Source organism: Trichosurus vulpecula, chromosome 7 (assembly GCF_011100635.1).
Source record: "Trichosurus vulpecula isolate mTriVul1 chromosome 7, mTriVul1.pri, whole genome shotgun sequence".
Taxonomy (NCBI): domain Eukaryota; kingdom Metazoa; phylum Chordata; class Mammalia; order Diprotodontia; family Phalangeridae; genus Trichosurus; species Trichosurus vulpecula.
In genome coordinates this window covers 105,426,663-105,451,872 of record NC_050579.1, presented here as the reverse complement: position 1 = coordinate 105,451,872, position 25,210 = coordinate 105,426,663, and the positions used below count along the sequence as shown (strand labels likewise).

General features: G+C 36.8%; 1 protein-coding gene, 1 non-coding gene and 1 pseudogene across 3 annotated transcripts; 2 read left to right on the top strand and 1 right to left on the bottom strand.

Annotated features, from left to right (window-relative positions):
* Positions 1-225: 225 nt before the first annotated feature.
* LOC118858411 (damage-control phosphatase ARMT1-like) lies at positions 226-21,590 on the top strand. Of its 2 annotated transcripts, XM_036768911.1 has the most exons (5): positions 226-465; positions 6,946-7,051; positions 12,900-13,144; positions 16,974-17,139; positions 19,274-21,590. In XM_036768911.1, exons 1-5 carry the CDS (start codon positions 425-427, stop codon positions 20,048-20,050), a joined length of 1,335 nt encoding a protein of 444 aa, XP_036624806.1. In that variant the 5' UTR covers positions 226-424; the 3' UTR covers positions 20,051-21,590. The 2 variants fall into 2 exon arrangements, with proteins under 2 accessions (XP_036624806.1, XP_036624807.1); XM_036768912.1 differs by lacking the exon at positions 6,946-7,051 and having other exon boundaries at positions 245-465.
* Positions 11,191-11,294, bottom strand: LOC118858893. Its single transcript, XR_005011011.1, has one exon. It is a non-coding gene; the product is annotated as a U6 spliceosomal RNA (small nuclear RNA).
* Positions 21,591-22,493: 903 nt separating the features above from the next.
* On the top strand, positions 22,494-24,886 carry LOC118857599 (annotated as a pseudogene).
* The last annotated feature ends 324 nt before the right edge of the window (positions 24,887-25,210 follow it).

Below are 25,210 nucleotides of genomic sequence, written 5' to 3'. Positions count from 1 at the left end.
CTACCCCCAAAACAGAGATCCTACCCATCACAATTGCAGGCTCAGACCGCCAGCCTTCAAGCCGGCGCACGCGCACACTCCCGTACCGCGAGCACTGCTCACGTGACAGCTTTTCCCCTCACTCCTCACTCCTTATTCCTCATTACCCCCGCCCCCTCCGCGGTCTCTGGTCGGAACCCGAAGCATGCGCCTTGCGGGTGTCTGACTGTCCTATCGAGAGAGGTTGAATAAAGTTTGTTTATTCAAAGCAAAGCGTGCTGTATATTTGTGGGCGGGGAGGAGGCGGGGTTTGATGGCTCGGCTGTGATGACGTGTTTCCTAGTCACTGCCTTTTACTCCTCCCCTTTTCTTCAGGGTACTCGCATTACTTCCTGTGGCTGCGGGATAACTTGTAGGAGCTGAGGCCAGACACCTAGGAATTGTGATGGAGGAGCTTCCGCCCCGGTTGACGCCTGAAGAGGAAGGGTTCGTGTAGTTTTCCTTTTCTTTTTACGCCCCCTCCCCTCCGGTCCATTACACTACATAGGGACGGGGTCTTGGACCCGAAGCAGGGTTGGGCCCATAACGGAGGGAAGGCGGCGCGAGGTGCGGGGCGCGTAGTGGAGCTGAGTTGGGTGTTGGTGAAGTGTGGAGGCCTCTCCCCTCTGGGAAGGGGAAGATACAGGAAGAGAAGGGAAGGGTGCCTCCTCCTCTGGTGCCCGAGGTGCTCGTTCCTTGCTCCTCCCTCAACCCCCCTGTGTTCGCGGCGTGTCGTGGGCGCTTCGGTTCCAGCACCGGTGTGGACTTGAATCAGCTGCTCAGTCTCGTCCTGGGAGTGAGATCCGGAGTTGTCTCCTTCTCTCAGGGAAGAGGCATTGAACGCGAACGGGACATGCTTTGGAAGCTTGGCTAGAATTTACAGTTGCTCAACGTTGCCCTCCCCTCCCCCCTTCCTGTATCCTCAAATGATTTTTTCACCCGTTATATGGAATATCTAAATGTTGATGTACCAGTTAATGACGTCTAAAAAAAGTTTTCATTTTCTCTCACCCCTTTCCCGTCCAAACCTCTCCTCCAGTAAGCCGTTCTTACGTCGTGATGCAGTTTACTCCACACCTACATCTTACTGTTTTTAGGAGGCCGCTTATCTGAAGTTACTCACCCTAGATAAACGTTTCGCAGCTGATAATAAATGCATTCAGCAATAATTCAGGAGGCCTGGGATCTAGTCCCATTTCTGCCACCCAAGGAGTATGCTGATAAATGTTTAGCAACCGGTCCAACAAAAGAAAAAAGTGCTCACAACAGGTTTTTAAATTTAATCTGCATTATTAATTTTTTTTCCTTAAGTCTAGATAAAACAGTAAACCAAGTCCTGATTTGTACCCAATGTCAACATGCTCACCCTGAAAATTTAACAAAATTTAGCTGGTTTGAGCTGGCTTCACAACATCACTGTCACTTCTTATGTGATGTTAGGTAAATCACAACTTCTCTGGACCTCAATTTGAAGTGCCTCTTTTGTTTTCTTTAGTTTTCTTTTTCTCCCCCTCTACTCTCTAGAGTTCTTATGTTATAATGTTTTAGAACTCTTGTTATTTAGACCGCTTTTCTGAAGTTATTCCCCTTAGTAGAAATTTCTTAAGTTTTCAAGGTAAAAGTGCCATGTAGGAGAAATAAAATTAGAGGGAAATTTAGGAGACCTGGGTTCTAGTGTGGGGCTCTACTGCCCACATAGCTGTGTGACCTTGGGCAAGTCACAGCCTAATCAACACAAGCTAGGATTGTTGCAATAACCTGCTGATTGATCTGCCTGCCTGGAGTTTCTCCCTACTCTGGTCCATTCTCCATACAGCTGATGGAATCCTAATATAGCTACCCCCAGCCCTAATGTTCTGATTTCCTTATAGACCTTCACTAGAACAGCAGGTGTGTCCATCAGCTCTTATTTCCCACTAGAACAACAGGCATGTCAGTGTGATGGGATCCCAACCACTGTCCCCAGACCCATTCCTCATATTTCCTACAGAAACAGCAGATGTGTCTATGCACTCAGTCAGAATCACATCCATCTAATCTCAGGACCACAATAGCTAGCCAATAAGAAAGCACCACTAGGATTCCCAAGCAGGTTGTGGACCCCAAAACAATAGAAGGGACTTTCCCTAAGTAGGCCCCTGTGCAGTAACAGCAAAAGCTGCTTTTTTGTTGAGCTTATGATGTAGATGGGCTTATAGTATTATTATCATATTAATGCCCCCCCCAGTGAGTTTTTCTGTATGCATTTTGGGTAATTGCATGTGTAGACCCCATTACCTAATCCCTTAACAAACCCCCTCCTGCCTTTTTAATATTCATAACTTCTGTTGTGTAATCAGCATCATTGTACTATAAAATTGCTTGTCTTGTTTTACTCAGTTGCTGGTTCCTTTTGGCATTCATCCAGGTGGAGAGCATCACCCTCAATAAATACCTTCTATTGGTTTGAAGGTGGTCTGAGTCTGAATTTTTTGAGATGACCCCCCACAACAAACCATAACAACACAACCCCCGAAGTGATTTTCTTAAATCACGGATCCAGTGTGTCTCCCCACCCTTCTCCCCTTTCCCTGCCACTGGACAAACTCTGGTGGTTCCTTATACTGTGGGATCAAATGTAAAACCTTGTCTGGCAGTCAAAGCCCTTTATAACCTAGTACTTCGAGGCTTCCCAGCTTTCAGTCTAACTACAGAACACCTTTCTCCCAGAAATTCCCATCACTCTAGGCTGGACATTTTCTCTGGCTGACCTCCATGCTAGCATGCTTTCTGCTGTTACTGCCTGCTGTTTTCTGTGGTTTCCCAAGTAAAATCCCATCTTCTACAGGAAACCTTTCTCAATCTTCTTAATTCTATTACCTTCCCTCTTGGAATTATTTTCCATTTAGCCCGTATATATCTTGTTTGTACGTTTGTTTGTTGTCTTCCTTCTTAGATTGTGAGCTTGAGGGCAAGAATGGTCTTTTGCCTCTTTTTGTATCCCCAGCACGGTGCCTGGCGAATAGGTGGTGGCTTAATAAATATTTATTGATTGATAATCTCCATGGACCTCAGTTTGAAAATGAGGGGATTAGGTTAAATGATTTATCAAGTTCCTGTGGGTCCCCAGTTATATGTCTCTGTAAAAATAATAATGTTGAACATTTATATAGTGTCTTAAGCTTTTGTAGAGCATTTAAAATATATGATTTGATCCTATTTTCCCTGAAAAGTTAGACTAATCATATGCACTTATTGTATTCATGACTCCTACCTTTAAAAAAAGTTTTCTTTTAAATTTTTTTCAAAACTGTGAAAGAGTGAAGATAATATGATGGGTATTTGTTTAAACTTAATGGCCAGAATTATCTCAAATTCATTTTCAAAATGGTAGTTAGTTACATAGTACTTTAGTTTCCCTAATTTATCCACAACATCCTTATGAAATATTATTGTATTTGTAGGCTTAGAGGGTGTCTCAGGGCATAGGGAGGCCATTATCATTATTTGTTCTAACCAACGACTTATTTTACAGATGGAAAAAGTGAGGCACAGGGAGGTTTGGTGACATGACCAAAGTCTTATGGGTAGTTCATGTCTCATTGTCCCTCTCATTTTATAGATGAAGAAATTGAAGTTAAAAGAGCTTAAAAACAGTGATTTGCTCAAGGTTAAGTGGCTGGGTCTTCAAAGGCTTTTTCCAGTGTTCTCTTCATTGTACCTTGGTTTTCTTTTCTCCAACATGGCCCCAGAGACAAACACAAATAGATGTTCTTGAAGAAATAACCTTATCCTAGGAATGTGGCTCCATTGGAGAAACTATAGTAAGCAGTAGTCACAGTCAGATCTCATAGAACTGTCTTTCTGTTATTTTACTATCAAAAATTTCATCAGAGACCACTGTCTTAATGCTGAAACTATTCCACCCTCTCAAAAAATACAAAAATCTACGATCTAATCTATTCAATACTACAAGTAGTGAATATTCCTTAATATTTAAGAATAATGATTCACATATACATAACTCTTTAAGGTTAACAAAACTCTTTAGGAAAACACTGTTAGGTAGTACATGTAATTATTGCATTTTTATGCAGGCTCAGAGGGGTTATTAGTCACAAGCTAGTAATTATCAGATCCCAAATTTGAACCCAGGTTTGACTCCATATTTCAACTATTTTACAACATACCCCCACTATGTCTTATATGTAGTTTTTACTATATGTATGTTCTTATAAGACATTGAAATCATTAAGGAATTAGAATTTTCTTTAACCAGTACCATTTGAGGATACTCACAAAATAAATTTTTTTTTAAAATGGAATGTACATAGACAAATTTAAAAGAGTCAGTTGATTCAAACAGTGTTCTACGTGGTGATTTAATTGAGAAAAAGTGGTTTATTGTCTTTACTCACCCAAATTACTTTTGTAGCTTTCTCAGTTTTTCCCTACTGTTTTGTTATGAATTACTTTTATTGAAAGTTTATGTCAAAGAACAGCCATTTATTAAGGATCTGCTATACATCAGGAATTTTGAGGGATGTTGTGGTTACAAAGACAAATATCAAATAATCCCTGCCTGTAACTTTCATTTTCTCTAAGAGAAAAAGCATATAAACTCTTAAGATCACATATAAACTTCTCTGATACTTAGAGCCTATCACAGCCTAGGTCCAACCCAACTTCACAGTTTTTGTTACTCTTCACATGTACTTCATGTTTCAGACAAACTGGCCTTTTTGTTGTTCCTCTCCCATGACACTCCACCTCCCTTGCCTTTGCATTGGCTTTCCGCCATGGGTGGAATACAGTTTCTCTCCACCTCCACTTAGAAAATATTTTCCTTCAAGAATCAGTTCAAGCACCACCTTCTTCATGAAGCCTTGCCTGATTGCCCTCTCTTAGCTTTTAGTTATTTTGTCATGCAAGCCCACTGAGGACAGTAATTTTAGTTTTGTCTATATCCTCACCATTTGTCACAGTGCCTTGTCTTTAGTGAATGCTTGTTGATTTATTGAAGTAACATCTACAAATGAATTAAGTTAACATATGCTGTGATACTTGGAGATTTTAATGCAAAGGGAGAAAAGTTGAACTTGGGGAGAAATATATGGGAAAGCGTGGTTCAGGAAGAAGGAATTGAAAGAGGCCAAAAATTTGTAGATCACCCAGCAAACTCATGCCTCAGTCTCATGACTTTCTTTGATAAAAGAAGTGGTAGGTGCTGGAAATGGTGGTCAGCAAATAACACTATAAAGAACAAAATAAATTATATATATTAACAGAGAGAGAATAATCAATGTGGAATTATTCCTGAGTAAGTTCAATGTATAGTCAGGTCTTTGACTTATCAGACCCAAATTCAGAATTAGTAAAGAACTAGATGAAAAAATAATGAGAAAATGTGTAATTGAAGTAATCCTAAACTGTTTAAGTGAGTCCTTGAAAAAAAAATTGGAAAGGGACAACATGAAGACTGTAAGTCATATGTCAGAGTTTCAGAGAAAGGGAAGAGGGTGGTCTCCCAGGTGGGTAAATGATCGGGAAGGATAGTATAGCCAGAATTAAGTTTCTACTGAAGAGAGTTTCATTGAATCTCATATTGTTGAATGACTTGAGGGTTGAAGAACAAAGGTTTAGAATTTGCAGTGGGGAGTAATTAGGGTAAGGGATGGAGAAGTAGAAGATGGAGCAGTTAGCATTAGAGAAGAATATCAGAGATCCAAAGGCCTTGGGAAAACCAGACCTAAGTTAATGCAAGGAAATGGAAGGAATGTAAAGGAAGACATTAAGTATAAAGGGGAGTTTTATAGTACAGTGGGTGAGCCAAAGGGTAGAAAGGAAAGAGCAAGCAGGGAAAAAGAGGAACTTGTTGGCTTTTGGGGGTAGTGCATTATGGCTACTTGAATAGGAATGAAAGTACTGGGGGCCAGGAAATAGGAGAATGAATTTGTTTTTGGGTTGGTATCTCTGGGTAATAAGGATTAAGTTTGGGAGGTATACATTCTAGCCATAAAGAAATGGAAGTACCAAGCCAACAGGTCATTTGAGACTGACTTCTTCTATATACTTACACAATTAGCTAAAATATTAGTGAGAAAATGATCCTCTCAGATTGGAGGTTCCCAAACTTATTTGGCCTACTGCCCCCTTTAAAAAAAGTTTACTCAGCACTCCCCTGAAATTTACTTTCTTTAACCCTTTAATTTTTTTTTGAAATTTGTATCATTTCAAAAAAAATTTTTTAAAAATGATGCATCTTAAATTTAATAATTTATTGTAAATTTGTTTTTTCCTGCATGAAATTTTGATGATGCAGTATTGAGTCATATAACTGTATAGAATCGTATTGTAAATAAGTCATTACATGCACATATTCTTGCTGAGGCATGCTGGTTTTCCAATGTGCAACACACTCTCCTGCCAAGACTTGCTTGTTAAGACCTGACCTCTGATGGGTTCTGACTTGAGTTTTGTGTGTTTATTTGGAAAATAATGTAATCTGTACAACTTTAACTCTGTTATACAACAGATGAAACATGTTTTTCAAAATTTTCTTCTCTTTCTTTCCTTATGCTTCCACTGCCCCCTTATTTTTATTCAATGCCCCCCAGTTGTACCTGAGGCTGCTACTGCCCCCCCTGAATTATTCTAGCATCCCAGGGGGCGGTATTACCCGTTTTGTGAACCTATGTCTAGATTCTAAACTCTTTGATAAATGTTTACTGGAATAAATTGAATAGTATTCCGGTGTAGGTCTTATATTTAACCGCTGTATCTCAGAGTAGTATACACTGACATACTAATAATGAGATGGCAAATATGTGAAAAGTAGTTGTGAAGAGAAGATATATTTTGTAAGTGAAGGGATACCAGATCAATTACTGTTAACATTTTATTATCACTAAATAACATACTAGTATGTATTACCTCTCTCTTTTTTAGATCTTTTCAGTATCTTAGAATTAAAGACCAAACACCACCGATCCTAACTAAGGCTATCGATGCATTGCATCGACATAAAAATGAGTTCTTTGAGAAGCATGGAGAGGTAAGGGCTGTATGTTTAATAATTCTCTTTTGATTAGTCATTAAACAGGAACCTGGTAAATGTTACAAAATAAGTCTTTTGACTTCAATCTTCTATTTTAGTAACAGTTGGATATGATGATTTTGATGTGGTTTTATTAAAATCTTACAAATGATAGTTTCTAAGATTGTGCCACAAAAGCCTATTTATCCTATGATTTGGCTGTGTGATATCTCTTAGTATTGACCTGAGTTCTGACTGCTAGGAACATCCTTCTTTAAGGTCTCAGTTCATTTTGAGGTTTCTTTCAGGAGGAGATTGATGGATTTTTTTCTATTTTCACTTTGTCTTCTTGTTCTTATAGTTTTAGGCAGTTTCCTTTTATGATTCTTGAAATACAATATCCTGGCTCTTTTTTTTTGATCATACCTTTCAGGTTCTTCATGAATTATTAAGTTATCTCTCCTTAATGTTTTCCATATCAGTTGTTTTTTTTTTTAGGAAACACCTTACATATTCTTTCATTTTTTCAATCTTTTAAACTTTTTCAAGCTTTTAAAAAATATTTTGTCTCATGGATACATTATAAATGTTTGGCCCATTCTAGCTTTCATGGAAGCTGTTAATTGGATAAGGTTTTGTAATCCCTAAAACTAAGCTATTAATTTTCTTTCTGAACTTCTCTTCTAAAGTTATCATTTCTTTTCCAGTTCTTTCCTCTAGTACTCTCATTTCATTCATTATATCATTTTAAAATTCTTGCTTCATTTCTTCCAAGAATTGTTGTTCACTTGTTTCAGTTATGTCTGACTCTTTGCAACCTCATTTGGGATTTTCTAGTCAAAGATACTGGGGTGGTTTGCTATTCATTCTCCAGCTCATTTTACAGGTGAGGAAAATGAGGCGAACAGGGTTAAATGACTTGCCTAGGGTCACACAGCTAGGAAGTGTCGGAGGCTGTATTGAACTTAGGTCTTCCTGACTTCAGGCCTCATACATCGAGTTGCCAGGAATACTAATTGATCTTGTAGTGCTTGTAGATGTTTTGGAGTTATTCCTTTCTGATTTTGGGTCTTGGGTATCCATAATGCCAAATACTCTTTATTGTGGCAGTTTTTAAAAATTCAGTTTTCCTTACTTCCCAAATTGGAACATATGGTTAGGTTAAGGCCAGATTTTGTGTTCTTCTGACAGCACTGTTATGTCCTTTTTTGCCTCTGCTCTTTGTTATCTGAGGACATACGCCTTTTCTGGAAATTGAATGCTGTGTTCTTCAGGGATTACAGGGGTAGCTTGGTATGAGAATGGCCAATTTTAATTGTGCTCTCTGTGGTGTAACCTAAGACATGCTCCAATCGCTGCCTTTCTTGGCTTTTCCAGGCTCCCTTCTTTGTTTTGGTTCTAAGCAATACAGCTGCAGACCTGCCTCTTGGAGTTCATGAAATGGTTGATGATGTTGCCCATGTGCCACTGCCCCACCCTAACTCTCTGCCTTTCCAATTAGCCAGTTAGAAGGTCCTGCAGGTTCAGAGCAGCCCCACTGTCTGCTTGTCCTCATATGAGCTTGTTATCCTTCCCACTGTAATCCTGGTCTGGGCCTGGGGCTGAATATTTACTCCTACTCAGGGTCAGAGAGTCAAGAATACCATTGTCGGCCTATCCCAGTTTTGACCCTGGAGGTTGCTGCCTCCAGTCTTGCTCAGTGGTTACAGTGGCAGCACTATGGCACTTTTCCTACCCTGGTCATTTCCTGTTAGGCCTAACTAGTGATCTTGGTCTAGAAATACAGCCCACTGTGGTTTCACCTCAGATTCTGATACTCTTCTTAGATCTTTGTTGGTGTAGTTCTAAGAGTAACTAACTAGTGTGTGCTTTCTCTTCACCGTCTTTTCTATTGGTACTTAATTTTGAGAGAGATTTCACTTCTCCCCTTCTCATCGAGTCCTTCAGATCTGTTTCTTTCAGCTCCTTTTTCATAAATTCTTCTTTTTAGTTCTTAACCTTAAAAAAAATTAGTGGTTTAAAGTCTATATAATAAACTTAATACGTTCTTTTTTTTTTTACTCTAATTTTAAATATTTCGTTTTCCAAGTACATGTAAAAATATTTGACATTCATTTAAAAAAATTTTGGGTTCCAAACTCTCTCCCTCACTTCTCTCTCCCCTCATTAAGAAGGCAAGCAATTTGGTATGTTATACATGTACAATCATGTATAACATATTTCATATAACATATTTCCATATTAATTATCTTGTGAAACGAGACACAGACCAAAAAAAAAAGTCCGAGGAAAAATAAAGAAAATTTTAAAAAAGTATGATTGATCTGCATTCAGATACCATCAGTTCCTTCTCTGGAGGTAGATAGCATTTTCTACCATAAGTCCTTTGGAATTGTCTTGGATTGTTGTATTGCTGAGAATAGCTAAGACATTCACAGTTGATTGTTGTACATTATTGTTGTTACTGTGTACAATGTTCTCTTCGTTTTGCTCTCTTCACTTTGCATCAGTTCATGTAAGTTCAAGTTTTTCTGAAATCTACCTGCTCATCATTTCTTATAGAACAATTATTCCATTACAATCATATACCACAATTTGTTCAGCCAAACCCCAGTTGATGGGCATCCCCTCAAATTCCAATTCTTTACCACCACAGAAAAAGCTGTTGACTCTTTTTTTTATGATTTTCTTGCATCACTATCATTTCTTTCCTCAATTTTTCTTCTCTTATTTGGTTTTTAAAACCATTTTTGAGAGCTTCCAGGAATTCTTTTTGGGCTTGAGACCAATTCATATTTTTCTTTGAGTCTTTGGATATAGCAGTTTTAATGTTGTTTTCTTCTGAGATTGTGTTTTGATCTTCCATCACCATAGTAACTTTCTGTGGTTAGGCTCTTTTTTATTTGCTCATTTTCCCAGCTTAGTTCTTGAATTTTAGCTTTATATTAAAGTTGAGCTCTTGTGGTGGAGGGGGCACTGTCCTAAGCTTCAGGTTTTTCTCTTGCTGTTTTCAGAGCTAGTTTTGTGATTCTGTAAATTTTCAGTTCTTCCAGAGTAGAGTGGAGGTGTGGTCACTGTACTCTGGTCTGTGAGCAACCACAAGTACACTTTTCCCCCCTGCAGCTGTGGCAAGGATCCCTGCTCCCCTGGGGCTACATACTCTAGCATACTAGTTTTACTCCTTGCTCTAGGACTGTGATCTAGTACTGATTATGGAAAATGCACTGAGTCTTACACCTAGTGCCAGCAAAGGATCTCCTGTAATCTTCTGACCAGTTGTCTGACTCTCTTACCGTCTACGGCCTGAGAACTCTGGAAGCCTCTGCTGATTCAGTTGTCCAGAAAGCCTGCTGCTGGCTTGCCAGGGGCATAGCCCGCAATGGACTGTGTTACACTCTCACCCCAGTGAGACAGACCTTTCTCGCTGACCTGAGTTGTCTTAGGCTAGAAAATTGTTTTAATCCATTCTTTTTTTGGTTCTGCTGCTCCAGAATTCCATTTGAGGCATTATTTTAAAGTTGTTTGGAGGGGAATTTGGGAGAGCTCAGGCAAGTCTCTGCCTTAACTCCACCATTTTGACTCTTTGCCCAAAACTTAACACAATTGCTTTTAAAAAAATTATTATTTATTTAATATTTTTAGTTTTCAGCATTGATTTCCACAAGAGTTTGAATTACAAATTTTCTCCCCATTTCTAACCTCCCCCCCACTCTAAGATGGCATATATTCTGATAGCCCCATTACCTAGTCAACCCTCCCTTCTGTCACCCCACTCCCCCCCATCCCCTTTTCCCTTTCTTTTTTGTAGGGCAAGATAGATTTCTATGCCCCATTGCCTGTATATCTTATTTCCTAGTTGCATGCAAAAACTTTTTTTTTGAACATCTGTTTTTAAAACTTTGAGTTCCAAATTCTCTCCCCTCTTCCGTCCCCACCCACCCTCCCTAAGAAGGCAAGCAATTCAACATAGGCCATATGTGTATCATTATGCAAAACCCTTCCACAATACTCATGTTGTGAAAGACTATATTTTGCTCCTTCCTATCCTATCCCCCTTTATTCAGTTTTCTCCCTTGACCCTGTCCGTTTTTGAAAGTATTTGCTTTTGATTCCCTTCTCCTCCTATCTGCCCCCCCTTTTTTTATCTCCTTCCTCTTAAAAATATGGAACGCTTCATGAATTTGCATGTCATCCTTGTGCAGGGGCCATGCTAATCTCTGTATCGTTCCAATTTTAGTACATGTGCTGCCAAAGCAAGCACAACTTAACACAATTTTAAAGCATGTTAGCATTTATTCATCCTTTATTCTTTACTTGCATATAGTTCTAGTATGCCCTTAACTTTCAGTTACTTGGTCAGGTTATATGTCAAATGCCTTCCTCTAGTTCTATATTTCTCATCAGGAAGAAATAAACTTCAAAAAAATTTTATGTATGAACCATCCTTTTTCATGACAGAGTATGCTTCTTTTTGATGCATAGACAATTTTAGGGCATGGGCCAATTTCCCTGGTCTTTCTACTATGTTCTATTTTGGCCTGTTATTCCTTGTCCTTATTGAATAGTCTTTCAAAATTTAGATTTTGCTAATAACGTAAATTGCCTCTTCATGGATATTTATGAATTCTCTCTTTGACATGGTAGTCCTAGAATTCATCAGTTAGTTAATTTAGAGTTCTACACTTTTTTTCCCTCAAGTCTCTCTCAATGTGTACTCTGTGTTATGTTTGTGCTACTTCTGTGTAGTTTTATTGGGTGATTTCCTAGAATGTAATACTCTGATACTTTTTTTCTTTGTGTCATTTTTTTTTGTGGGAGAACAATAATCCTTTGATTTTCTTGCTAAGCTCTGTACTCTGGTTTTGTTGCTTTTGTTTAGAAAGGTCTTTCCTCAGTTTTACCATTAAAATTTTTTTATTCTTATTCCATCTCTGCACTTTTTATTCTGTTTGACACTTTACTCCTCAGAGTGTGAATAACTTCTTTGAGATCTTCAACTGTTCTTTCAAAATTATCAATTCTTATTTTCATATTCTTGGAAATCTTCCTTTAGTAACATAACTTATAGTCTTAAACCTATCAGATCTTTCTTTATATCCCTAGGAGACAACATAGCGTAGTGGACAGTGTTGGCCTTGGTGTCAGGAGAACCTAGATTCAAATCCTGTCTGAGGCAAGTCACTTAATGACTCTAAGCTATGTTTTTCTCATCTTCAGTCTGTGGATAATACCGATATTTCCTGCTTCATCAAGTGGTTTTGAAGCCAAAATGAGATAGTTTATGTAAAATGCTTTGTAGACTTTTAAAGTTCTATATAAAGTCCAGTATAAATGTGAATTATTATTGTGATTCTAAATCTCCCTGGAAGTTTCTACCATATTTTATCCTTTCTTCTAGGGATATAGTTGCTGATAATATAATTTTTATTTTCTTACAGATTTCCCCTTGCTTTCTTTCATCCCATGGTACCCATTGAATTTGGTCTTCTTTTCTACTTATTTATAGAATCTTTACGTTAATCTTCTAGTGATTTATTTCCTTTGGTTGTTCTCTTACCTAGTCACATATATCATTGTTTTGAGGTGGGCTGGGAGGCTGGGTTTCATGTCAAACACAGTTCACCATTGGTTACTACCATCTGGTGTTGGATTTTTCTGAAATGTATTTATGTATATTTATATGAGACCTGCATGGATAGGAAGTGATTTGGGACTTTGGAGTTCTAGATTGGAACAAGGTTCGTTCTAAACAGCTTTTGGCAGCTGTAATATCCAAGACTCTCAAAAAGCAATGTTGTTTTTTGAGCTTCACATATAATTTGTGATGAATACAATTTGTGAAAGTACTTTTTATCCTCTTTTCCAGGAAGGCACTGAAGCAGAAAAGAAAGCTATCTCTCTTCTTTCTAAGTTACGAAATGAACTACAAACTGATAAACCATTTTTGCCTTTGACTGATAACTCTGTTGATACTGATATATGGAACCAGTACCTGGAATATCACCATAGTCTTTTAAATGAAAATTATAAAAAAACAAGCTGGTTTCAGTCTCCTTGGTTGTATGTAGAGTGTTACATGTACCGTAGAGTTCATGAAGCCTTAATGTTAAGGTAAGTTAATATCTTGTCAAATTCTGCTACTTAATGTATTTTAAGACATTCTACGTTTTTTTTGTTGAAAGGTAGAGTGGTATAGTAGAAAGAGAACCAACCTTGAAGCCAGGGAGTCCTGGATTCAAATCCTGCCTCTAAACACATTGTCCGTATGACCCTGGGCAGCTTAACTTCTCAGTAAATCTTTAAGACTTAGAAGTTTCAGAGAAAGTTCTGACCTGCACTGGTAGAAGAATTTCCTCATCATAGCAGTGAAATTACAGATCCAGGCCCAAACTTCATCTCTTATGATTTTAAAAATTGCTTAGAGCTATAAAAGCTAGCTAGTTGATTATATTAGTGGGACCATAAGTGAGTTTCAAAAAGTTTTTAGATTCACATTTCCTAAAAGTTATGTTATAAATATGTTATAATTGTGCTAGGTTTCACTGAAGTGCATTTGCTTCTTTTTGAGTGTGCCTGGCATTCCATTTTAAAGTTCTTTTAAAAATTTATTACTTTGCTTATTTTATTGTATTAAAGGTTTATTTTCCCACAAAGTCCATATTCATAGCTTTTGGCCAATTGTTGTTGCAAGACTTAGCATATAGACACAATCTGGCCTTTAGTTAAAAAATATAAAAGCAAAACAGTAAATTTTCTAACAGTAAAAAATAGGTAACATTTCAGCATTCATTTCATAAAAGAAAGCATTAGATTGGTACATTACCATGTCATTTTCATTATTAATGTCTAAAATCCACCAGCCTCCCTGCAAAATGCTAAAAATCATGACATCTTTCACATTTGTTCATTTTTCTCATTCTCAGCACCCTGGTTCAGACTCTTGTCCTGTTTCCATTGTCTTTATCCTTCTAATCCATCTATATATGTTCCCAGAAAAATGTCTCATGAAGTTTCTGGCTAATCACCCTTTTGGTCACATGTCTTTAGTGACTCCTATTGTTTTCTGAATAAAATTCTTTTGCTTACCCTTCATGTTCCTTCCCACAACCTACCACTAGTCAAACTGGACACCTTGCTAAGCTTACCTCTGTGCCTTTGCCTCAGGCTATTGCTATGGTTTGGAATGTCCTTCCTTAATGTTGCCTGCTCCCCATAGTGTAAAGAGCAACTTGGTTTTAATTTCCTTTGCCCTTATAGTTAATTAACATTGTGTGTTGTTTCATAATTATTGTACTTGTGCCATATTGTTTATTTTAGCTATGTTGTTATATTATTGCCCTACTAGAAAACAAGTTACTTGAAAGGAGGGAATATAAATTATTTATATTTTGTGTCTCCCCCACTGCCAGGCATGGTACTCTGCACATAGTAGGCCCACAATAAGAAAACACATACAGCATTTATGTAATACTTTAAGGTTTATAAACTGCTTTATGTGCTATCTCATTTGCTTCTCATAACAACTCTATGAGGTAATTAATTTTTACAGAGGAAACTGAGGCAGAATTTGAACTCAGGCCTTCCTGGTTCCAAGCCCAGTGCTATCCACTATACCATCTTTTTGATTTCAGTGACATTCAGGTCTACTAACTTTTTTTTTCTTCCATTTTTCTCCCATACAGCTAATCCTAATTCCCGCCTTTGATGTTTGAATTTCTTCTTTTTCTGTTGTTAAAGTGCTTTTATCCGTAGACTTCAAAGAATGTAAATGTTGAATGGAATCTACCCTTTCTCCTCCATTATTGAATTTTGTTGGCTACAGTTCATTAGTTCTTGTGCTTACAGTATTACTCATCAAGCTATTCTGTAAATGATAATTATAGTTAGATCTGTGTGTTTATAATTGACATAATAATCTACAGTGCCAAGTGAACATGTAAAAAAAAATTTAAGAAATCTTGTGTCATTGATTCAGAGCTCTTTGAAGGAATGGAACTAAATGACCTATCTTTGTATTTCAGCATAGGGTTTGGTAATTATACAAATATTGTCAAATGGCTCATTGGTTTCTCTTTTCTCCAAGTTGGTTTCAAGCTAAGAAATTTTGTAGGAAAGAGCCACAGGAACAGTGATAGGGAGACTGAATATTAATTTATAGCAGTTTCTTTAATTTCCTTTAGCAACACAAAGCTATTAATGATGAAGCTTACTGTAAAAGAAACTATAACATAGCCTATGGTACTGGATACCCTTCTGTGATGATTAGGAGTATAAGTTCCAAAGGAACCATTTCTTTGGAGACAGTATAGTTAATGAAAATGTAGGAAGGAGCTCTAAGGAGTCTTAGAGTAGACTTGTTTATATTTTGGCCCAAGATCATTTGGAGGATAAAAGCACTTTCCTTTTAGTATTTCTGCAGGTTCTAATGGCCCAACATGAATTATGTAATGGTTACTTATTTGTGAGTCCGATGTAAGAATTAAACATTTCTTAATTTGTGACATTTAGTGTAAGAATTGTGCTTTTCAGACACAGAAAAGTGACGGTAGAGTGAAGTTATTTTGAACTATATAGGAATTATTGTTGATTATTCATTTTTGCATAAAAATGAAAGTCAAGCTTATTCTTAATATGAGGTGTGACTGTAAACTAAGGAGGCTTATTTCTAAATGAATGGAGTAGAAGTTAAACATGCAAATGGATGTTTTTCTTCAAAGTCACATATACTTATTTCAGTCGTACTGTCATCACCAAAAATATTGTGAAATTCCTCTTTAGGAATTGCTTTCAGAACAGTTTATGAGCCATACAAGAAAAGTCTCACTATCTTATGGTCATACCTCATTTTTGAATCAAGATGGTATTACTTAGTTCGATCCAACCCACCTTATTTACCAGACTTGGCTCCAAAGGACTGTGGCTGTTTCGAAAAATTAAATCTACCATCAAAAGATGAAGATTTGCCACCATTGAAAATATTCAGAAATATTTTGAGCAATGATAACATCGTTGGAATAAGTATAGTTTCTCCTAATTTGACTCCTTTGAAGGGGAAATACTCATTTGGATGTACAAACTCTGGTAGGTGTGTTTTTAAAAATCAGTGACGTTAACTTCCTTGTCACAACTTGCACACCATAAACTTTAAATTTTTCACATGAATAGAAGATAACCCTCAAGTTTTTTGTACTTGACTTTGAAATGTGTTATCATGTTTTTCCTTCAGATTTAATTTCCTGTTTATTTTCTCTGGTTAATATTATTTTTATTTCTCCATATTCTGTTAATATGTACTGGCCAGGCAGCAGAATGAGGTAGCCCAGGAAAATAATTGATGTCAAGTATGAAGATAAGGAGATGGGAATTCTAAATTTTTCAGAGATAATCTGCACATAGATAATCAAAATTTGACTGTATGAGGAAGTCAAGTCAGCTATTGGCCAAATAGATAAGAGTGCTGCATTTGGACTCAGGAAGACCAGAATTTGAAGTCTTTCTGCTTAAGCTTCCTCATTTGTAAAATGGGGCTAATGATTGCACCTACTTCACAGGGTTATTGTGAGGGTAAATGGGAGAATATATTTAAAGTGCTTTGGAAACCTTTAACATGCTATATAAATGATGTTATTTTAAGACAGTAGCTTTTTCTACTCCCTTTTGCTTCCTGACTTTTGAAGTTTTCATCAGGAGAACTTGACAGATAGAGAAAATACCAAATTAGTCAGTATTGTAAAATATCATATATTGGGAAAGGGCTGTGATTTGTCAGAGTAAGTGTTTAGGATTATAGGAGATTTAAGTTTTCAAGAAGATTTGTGCTTCCTAGCCTTTGCCACAGTTTGAGATTTGACTATTTAATTGTTAAGATTATATTGACAACTATTTAAAATACAGCATCATGATTATTTTTATACCTCCTGTTTCTTTTGTCCCATTTTAGTTCACCAATAAGTTACTTTGATGTATTTAAAGAAGCAAAAGACCAGAATTTCTTTGAATCACAGGAAGCTATTAAATCTTTATGTAATTACCTACAAGAGTTAAAAAAAAGGATTGAAAACCTAGATGAAAATCAACTGAAAGATGAGTTTTTTAAACTCTTGCAGGTAAATGTTAAAGTACTCTCTTTTCTCTCTCTTTCTGTCTTCATGTGGGTGCGTGTGTGTGTACTATTACGTTTATAAAAAGTTAATGGTTTTTAACATATTTTTCTTTAAATTTGCCAAGTCATCGAAGGCTAATCTTACATACTTGCAGTGGTTTTTTTTTTTTATAATAACGTTATTCAAGGAATAAAATTCATTTATATGCTTGGAAATGGATTTTTAGGTCAAGTTAGATTTTTTTTCCCTTTAGCTAGAGATTCTTTCTAGTAGCACCGTAACTGTCTGCCTTAATACTTTAAATGTAAGTAAATCTTGAGCAATCAGCCAACTCATTAGATGTTTTCTTGACTCTGTGAAACACTGTTTCTTGGAACTGTGTTCTGGTCCATTTGGTGAGAGAATGGGTTCAGGGCTCAAGGAGTCAAAAAATTGAAAGAACAGAATATTTGAAGGAGGAACCAGATAATTAGGAGGCAAAATATAAAAGGTATGAATGTGAATGTGAAGCAGAGGACTTTTTTAAGTCAAAATTTATTGAGAATCTTCCTTATCCAAACCATTAAAGTAGACATTCTGAGGAGATACACAGAACTGTTGGACTTCTCTCAATCTTATTTCCTCACCTTAAGGAGCCTATCTAGTTTGGGAAAAAAGATATTAACATGTGAAAAGTAAAATAAGAGATTAAAGTAACAGGAAATATTTTGAGGTACTAATATTGATAAATGAATTTTGTAGGCATTAATTGACTTAAGAATATCAGTCTTGCATCCAAAAAAAGGGAAAAGGACATATTTGTACAAAAAAATTTACAGCATCTCTTTTTGTGGTGGCTAAGAATTGGACATTGAAGGGATGCCCATCAATTGGGGAATGGAGAAACAAGCTGTGATATGTGATTGTAATGGAATATTACTGTGCTGTAAGAAATGACAAGCAGGATGATTTAAAAAAGAAAAACCTGGAAAGACTTATATGAACTGATGCCAAGTGAACAGAACCAAGAGAATGTTGTACACAGTAATGGCACTATTGTTCAGTGAAGAACTGCGAATGACTCAGCTATTCTCAGCAATACAATGATCCAAGACATCCCAAAGCACTCATGATGAAGCATCCTATCTGCTTAGTGTTGTTTGAGAAAGAACTGATGTTGTTTAAATAGAGACTGCAGAATGCTATTTGTCACTTTCATTCTTTTTTTTTGAGTCTTCTTTTACATTGTTTTACATGATTGCACATATATAATCTATATCTGATTGCTTACTGTCTGGGGTGGGGGGAAGGGAGGGAGAGATAGAATGTGGAACTCAGAACTTTTTAAGAAAAACAAATGTTAAAAAATTGTTGTAGAGGCAGCTAGGTGGCACAGTGGATAGAACACTGGCCCTGTAGTCAGGAGGACCTGAGTTCAAATCCAGCCTCAGACACTTGACGCTTACTAGCATTCTGACCCTGGGCAAGTCACTTAATGCTGATTGCCTTGCCCTTCCCCCCCCCGGCCAATGTTTTAACGTGTAGTTGTGTGTGTGTGTGTGGGGAAACAAAATATATATATTAAAAAAGATCAGTCTTAATAGAATACATTTTCCATTCATCATGGAGTTCATTTTCCATTTCTACCTTCTCAGATTAATGTGTATGTAAGCATATGTGTATGTAGATACACAATTTCTTCACTAGATCTGTGATCTCATCAATGTGGGTATTTTTTCCATCAGCGCATATTATAACCTAGCTATATATTGTTATCACATATAATTTCTTACTCATATCTTTTCATAAATCTTCTGTAGAGGAGGTTTCTACCCACTTTCTTATCCTTTAGTACTTGGGCTTGTTCTTTTATCCTTCACTTTTGTTATATGAATTTTTTCATTTCTGAGTCATTTGTTTTTTTCCAATTTCAAAAAAATTGGTTCAAAAGTAAAAAATTTCATCAAACTGAAATATTATCTGTGGGATAGCAAAATGATTTTTTCATGTAAAGCTTATTTAATATCACCTTTGACTTGTAAAGGGAAACAGTTTTAAATGGAAATTACATATGACTTTTGCCACTAAAGATGTAGCCTTTGGAGTATTTCAGTTGTTTATAGGTAATGAGCAATGATTATTTTGTACTTTCTTTCAGATTGTGTTATGGGGAAATAAGTGTGATCTGGCAATTTCACCTGATGAGAGCAACCCTCAGACATCTAGTCCACTAGCTACTTTGGAAGATCTGAAACCTTTCATTGTAGTGAATAATATGGACTACCTTTGGTTACTCCTTATAAACAGAAAGAAAATGAGACAGGAGACATTTTCTGCTACTAGAGTGAATTTTATCATGGATAATGCAGGGTTTGAACTTGTTGCAGATTTGGTAATGGCAGACTTCCTGTTAGCATCCAAGCTGGCTACTGAGATCCACTTCCATGGAAAACGTATTCCCTGGTTTGTTTCAGATACTAATAAAAAGGACATGGATTGGGTGATTGAACAATTAAAAGCTGCTAATATTAAGTGCATGTCTGAGTGTGGGATTAACTGGGAGTACTATCTTAAGCATACATGGATTTATGAAGATCATATGTTTTGGACTCTGCCTCATGAGTATTGTGCTATGCCTCAGGTTGCTCCTGACTTGTATGCCGAACTACAGAAGTCACATTTAATTCTTTTCAAAGGTGATTTGAACTATAGGAAATTAGTAGGAGACAGAAAATGGGAGCTTACGGTTCCATTTCATCAGGCTTTGAATGGCTTCCACCCTGCACCCCTCTGTAGCATAAGAACAATAAAAACTGAAGCTCTGGTTGGTCTGGCACCTGGGCAAGGGGAACAGGTTGCGGTTATTGATCCTCAGTGGAGGACCAGTGGAAGATTTGGTATGTTTCAATTTGATGGGGCAATTGATTTGGCCTAGGGGCTTTTTAAATCTTTAAAGAGAAGCTTTAACATAGCTCATTTCCTCCACAGAAAAGTAATTTTGAAATTTAATTACTTTGAGGGTTTTGGGTTACTTTTTGAAAGTTTACCCTTTCGGTATCAGTTGTCCTTAATTATGTACTGATGTTGCTGATTAAGGGTCTTTAGGTTCAGCTGCCTTTGGGAGTCTTAAAGACATTTCATTTCTTATTATTCATTGGAGTTTTATTTCTATCATCCAACATTTCAAGTAGTTCAAAGAAGCTACTGAGATAAATGTAAAAAGTGTATCTATAATTAATTATACTTGTATTTCTATTTATTTTTTGCCATTTAAAAGTATAGTAAGCTACATGATATATAGTATTTTGGGAAATATTAAAATTATTTTAACTTAATTTTGTATTGCTGCAACACAAGTCTGGTGGCATAAATTCTAATTTATCTGCCGTTAGGACAAATTGCTTTTAAAACTGTGTGATGTTTGAACCATAGGGAAGTAGAAAATTAACTTGATGGCGTTAATAAATTCAGGAATTGTCTTTTGTACTTGAATTTCTTAATGATAGTAGCCTGCATTCATAGGCATTCTGCATTCCTATATATATATTTACTTTTTTGAATGGTTTGTTAAATTGCAAAAAACAAGAAGAAATTAGACTGGAATGATATACATTATTGAAGAATGAGATATCTCTTTCATGCTTAGGAATTTTATCCAAAGAAAATAAAAGGTAGTTTGATCAAATTGGCTTTAGAAATGAACAAATTCTTGTTTTGGAATTTTAAGTACTACCTGCTTGAGAGAATTTAGGTTATTATAGACTTTAGTCCCTGACTGAAAGGCACTTATTTTCATACTTTGAATTTGGAAGGATGTCTTTTCACCATGGATCAGCTTTGAACCTGAGTGATTTTAAAAAGTATAACTACTTTGCCACCTTGGTTTGAAAAAATATATAACTGAATATGTTTTCTGGGGCTTTGCCAATAAAATAAAGTACATTAAAATTCCATTTGGTTTTGTTTTCCATTCCGGAGTTAAAAATAGACAATTAAAAGACCAGTTAGTACAATTAACCAATGCATCAGTAACACAAAAGCAATTTACATAAGAGATTGTTTATCTTCCTTTCTTCCTCCTTAGCCGAAAAAAAAAAAAGCTTGGTAGTGACAATGTATATGTAAAATACTAGCTAATTTATTTACTTCTATTTATAGTTACATTCATGGATGATTCTTTTCAAAGATAAATTATTCTGCTATCCAAACAAATATAAGGTTTTTAACAGTATAGTGTAAAAGGATAAAAACATTTGCATGGACTGCTCAACTATAGTGCAGCCTCTTGTGTAGATAGTACATTTTGTTAGAGAATAAACAAAACAATAGATATTAACAGGTACATCAACCACAAAGAGCTTGAAAACTGTGAAGTTATTTTTCACTTCACAAATTTTTCAATTCAAGTTTTCTAAGTTTCCCAGTTTTTAAATATGTGGTTAACTTGCTGTAATAAAATTTGCATTTGAAAAAAATTTCTAGCACTTTCTTGTTTTGTTCCTAAATTATGTCGCATGTGACTCTTGGTTCTCTTTAAAAACTATTTCTTTGATGCTCTTTTCCTTTTCTCACAACACTGTCTTTATCCACTAATTCTTTTACCCTGTGAGTTGGCATCTGCTTTTGTCAATATAGTCTAGCAAAACAAATCAATACATTGGATATATCTGAATATGTATACCTTATTCTGTACCTCTGTTTTTATCAGAGAGGCATGCTTCACCATCAATCTTCTGAAGTCATGGTTTGACACTTGTCTTAAAAATGTTTTAAAACTTGACAAACATGGATTTTTACATTAAAAAAACAGAAAAAGGATTGTATATGAATTTGTGACTCTATTAATACAGTTTTGGGTTCTGTCAACACTGTCTTGCTTGTCTGTTTCCTTTCCAAATTTTTTGCTTCTGTGTATATGTTTTATTGACAACCTTTCACATCACCATCACCAACCTTCCCCATATTCTTTCCGAAACACCCCCTCTTTGCCCCCACAAAAAGCCCTCTCATAACAAATAAATTTAATGAAGCAAAACAAATACCTTGGCCAGATGTGAAAATTGGCATTTTATTCTATGCTTCTAGTCCAGTGAAATATAAAATTTTTGAGCATGTATTCTTGATATGTGTATATTTGCTTAAAAATTAGATACATATGTTATTACAATAATTGTGTACATTTAAAAACAAATGAGATGATGAAAATATTTGGTCTTAGGTAGTGACAAGTTTATTGAGTAGGGAATATAGGAAATTTACTGGCAGGTATATGGGGAGTAGATTAGAGTGGGGAATAGTAGGACCCTTGCAGTAGTCCAGGTGAGAAGTTAGGAGGGACTAATCTGGAGTAGTGTCTATGTGAGTAGAGAGTGACAGACATGAGGTATGGCACCTGATTGGATATGTGAATATAAGATGAGGGAAAGTGAAGTCAAAGATGACAGATTATGAGAACCTGAGTGTTAGGATGGTGGTGACATTAACAGCAATGGAGACATTTAGAAGATAGGAAGGAGTGGTGAGTGGCTGGCAAAGGATAATACAATGTTATCTGTGACCTGATTCACAATCCATCAGGGGCTGGTTATCATGACTTCACTTTGCCATGAAAATAAAAAGAAAATAGGCTGCTTACCAGTCATCGTCCCTGAGAGCAGAACTCATCCCAAGAGGATGTCTGATGGACCCAGGAGGTGTTCTAGAGTGTAGTGATTAGACTATAACTACCCTGACGGGTCTGATACCTATCCATAATAAGGAAGTTTGGGAGTTTGCGCAGCAGAGAAAGGATATTGTAGGGAAATGGTATAGGATAAGACAAGAGCCACAATTGGGAGAGGGTGGTGATGGGACCTGTCTTCTCAAAATCCCACTGGTTGTTTACACCTCTTGGGACTGGAATGGGGTAACCCTGACTTTGGAGTAGTTCATCATTATTGAGTAGGGTTCATCTAGTTAATCACTTCTCTGCCAAGAAGAGGTAAGCATACTTCATCAGTCCTCCGAAGTTATAGTTAGTGATAGTATTAAACAGAATTTCTTGTCTTTTAAACTTGTTTTCCTTTATAGTATTATAGTCATTGTCTAAATTGGTCTAGTTCTGTTCACTTTGTATCACTTCATACAAATCTCAGGTTTTTCTGAAACTCCCGATAATTTTTATGGTATTACAATGTTCTATTATTTTAAAATACCATCATTTGTAAAGCCATTACCCAATCAATGAGAAATTCCTCTGTTACAACAAAAGTACTGCCTTTTGTATGTACAGATCATTTCTGTCTGTGATCTCTTTGAGTTATGTGATTAGTAATGGGGTTGAAGAGTCAACAAGTAATACATATGTTTAGCAACTTTTGGGGTATATTTCCAAATTACCTTTCGGAATGGCTAAATCAATTCACAGTTCCATCAATAGTATATTAGTATGCCTATTTTCCCATAGCCTCTCCAACAATTGTCATTTATGTTTTTTATTATCTTTTCTGATTTGATAGGTTTGAGGTGGGCCTTGCCTTATACTTCACTGAAAAAGTTGAGAATATTCCACCTTCACTCCTCATTTCACACCACCCAGATATCTTCCTTTATCCTGCACTCTTGTCTTAGATGAGGAGGTGGTCTTTCTTCTAGCCAAGGCAATCCCCTCTACAAGCACCATCCCATCCCCCCCCCCTGACTTCTCCAGATTTCCCTCTAAGCCACACTCTAATCATTAATCTATTCACCAGCTCTTTTCTTTACTATCTGCAAGGATGCCTGTGTCTTCCCTTTGTGGTTAAACTTGAAAATAGCTACCTACACTCAGTGCCTTCACTTCCTCTCCTCTCTCTTGTAAACCCTCTGCGATCTGGTTTCTCATCCCATCATTCAGCTGAAACTGCCTTCTTCAAAGTTGCCAATCCCTAATCTATACTATTTCACTTGATGATCTCATCAGCTCTTGTTCGATTATCATCTCTATGAAGATGATTCCTAGATCTCTATTTCCAGGCCTAGTCTTTCTCCAGAGTTCCAGTCCCACATCACCTTGTGGACTTCTCAAACCAGGTGTCCCATAGGGATCTCAAACTTAACATGTCCGAATCAGAGCAGGGGCAAAAATGGCACCAGTAAATCCCTACACCCTGATAGTAGGCAGGCATCTCTAGGCCTGGAGAGGTGAGCCTACCTCACCAGACCCCGTAGCCTGCAGATTGGGCCACCATCGCCACCTGAGGAAAACCACAGAACCTGAGTCTCTTGGGTGGAGTAACATGTCAGCAGTAGTGGCAACCACAACAGCCCCTTGACAATCTTAGTCTATAATGGCAACATGGAAAAGGTCATTCTGGATCCCCACCATCGTTCCGGATGGAGCAGTTTGAAGAGTTCATAATGTAACAACCCTACTCATTCAGACTCTCCAAAACAATAGTGGGAGTTCTGAAATAGATCCCCAAAACATTGGAGAAAAAACAGCTCAATCTGAAGAAGACTATGTGGAAAGACAGAAGGGGGAAAGCACCTTGAAGAAAAACTGACCAGATCTAGGACTGGTCAAGAAGGCCTGAAAAGAGCCTCCCCTCCGCAAAAGCAGTTTCTTTTTAAACACTCAAAATGTTCACCTAGCCTCAGAGAAATATGTGTCATGAAAAAGGAGGGCCTCTTCTCCACTGAGTTTTTGAAAGTTTTTTTCCCCACCCTTGCTGTTATCTCACTTCAACATTTGTTGGGGATTTATATTGAAAGATGTCTCACCACCTCTACCAGCAACATCCTAGGGAAGTAGGATTGAGAGTCTCACCAAATAGCAGACAATGTACAATAGTTACTGGAGTAAGGTCCTGCATCTCATGTGACTTGTATTCATTTGTCATGCAAATGCTATGTTCCTAGTTCATTAGAATAGAAGTGTAGATACCTATATTCATACCCTAGGGATCTGCTTAGGGAGCATGTCAGACTGGTTCACATATTCTCTCTAGCTGTTAGCTAAGTTAGTTTTCTAATGATATACTTAGCACAGTGCCTGGCACTTAGTAGGCCTTAATAAATGTTCATTGATTGATAACCAATACACATTACCTTTCCTACCCCAATCCTATGGCTTCCT

Excerpts from the sequence above, each read along its gene's own strand:
- LOC118858411 (XM_036768911.1), top strand. The coding sequence starts at position 425 with ATGGAGGAGCTTCCGCCCCGGTTGACGCCTGAAGAGGAAGG. Across the intron at positions 13,145-16,973 it reads CATGAAGCCTTAATGTTAAG|TTCACCAATAAGTTACTTTG; the intron begins GTAAGTTAATAT and ends GTCCCATTTTAG. Across the intron at positions 17,140-19,273 it reads AGTTTTTTAAACTCTTGCAG|ATTGTGTTATGGGGAAATAA; the intron begins GTAAATGTTAAA and ends ACTTTCTTTCAG.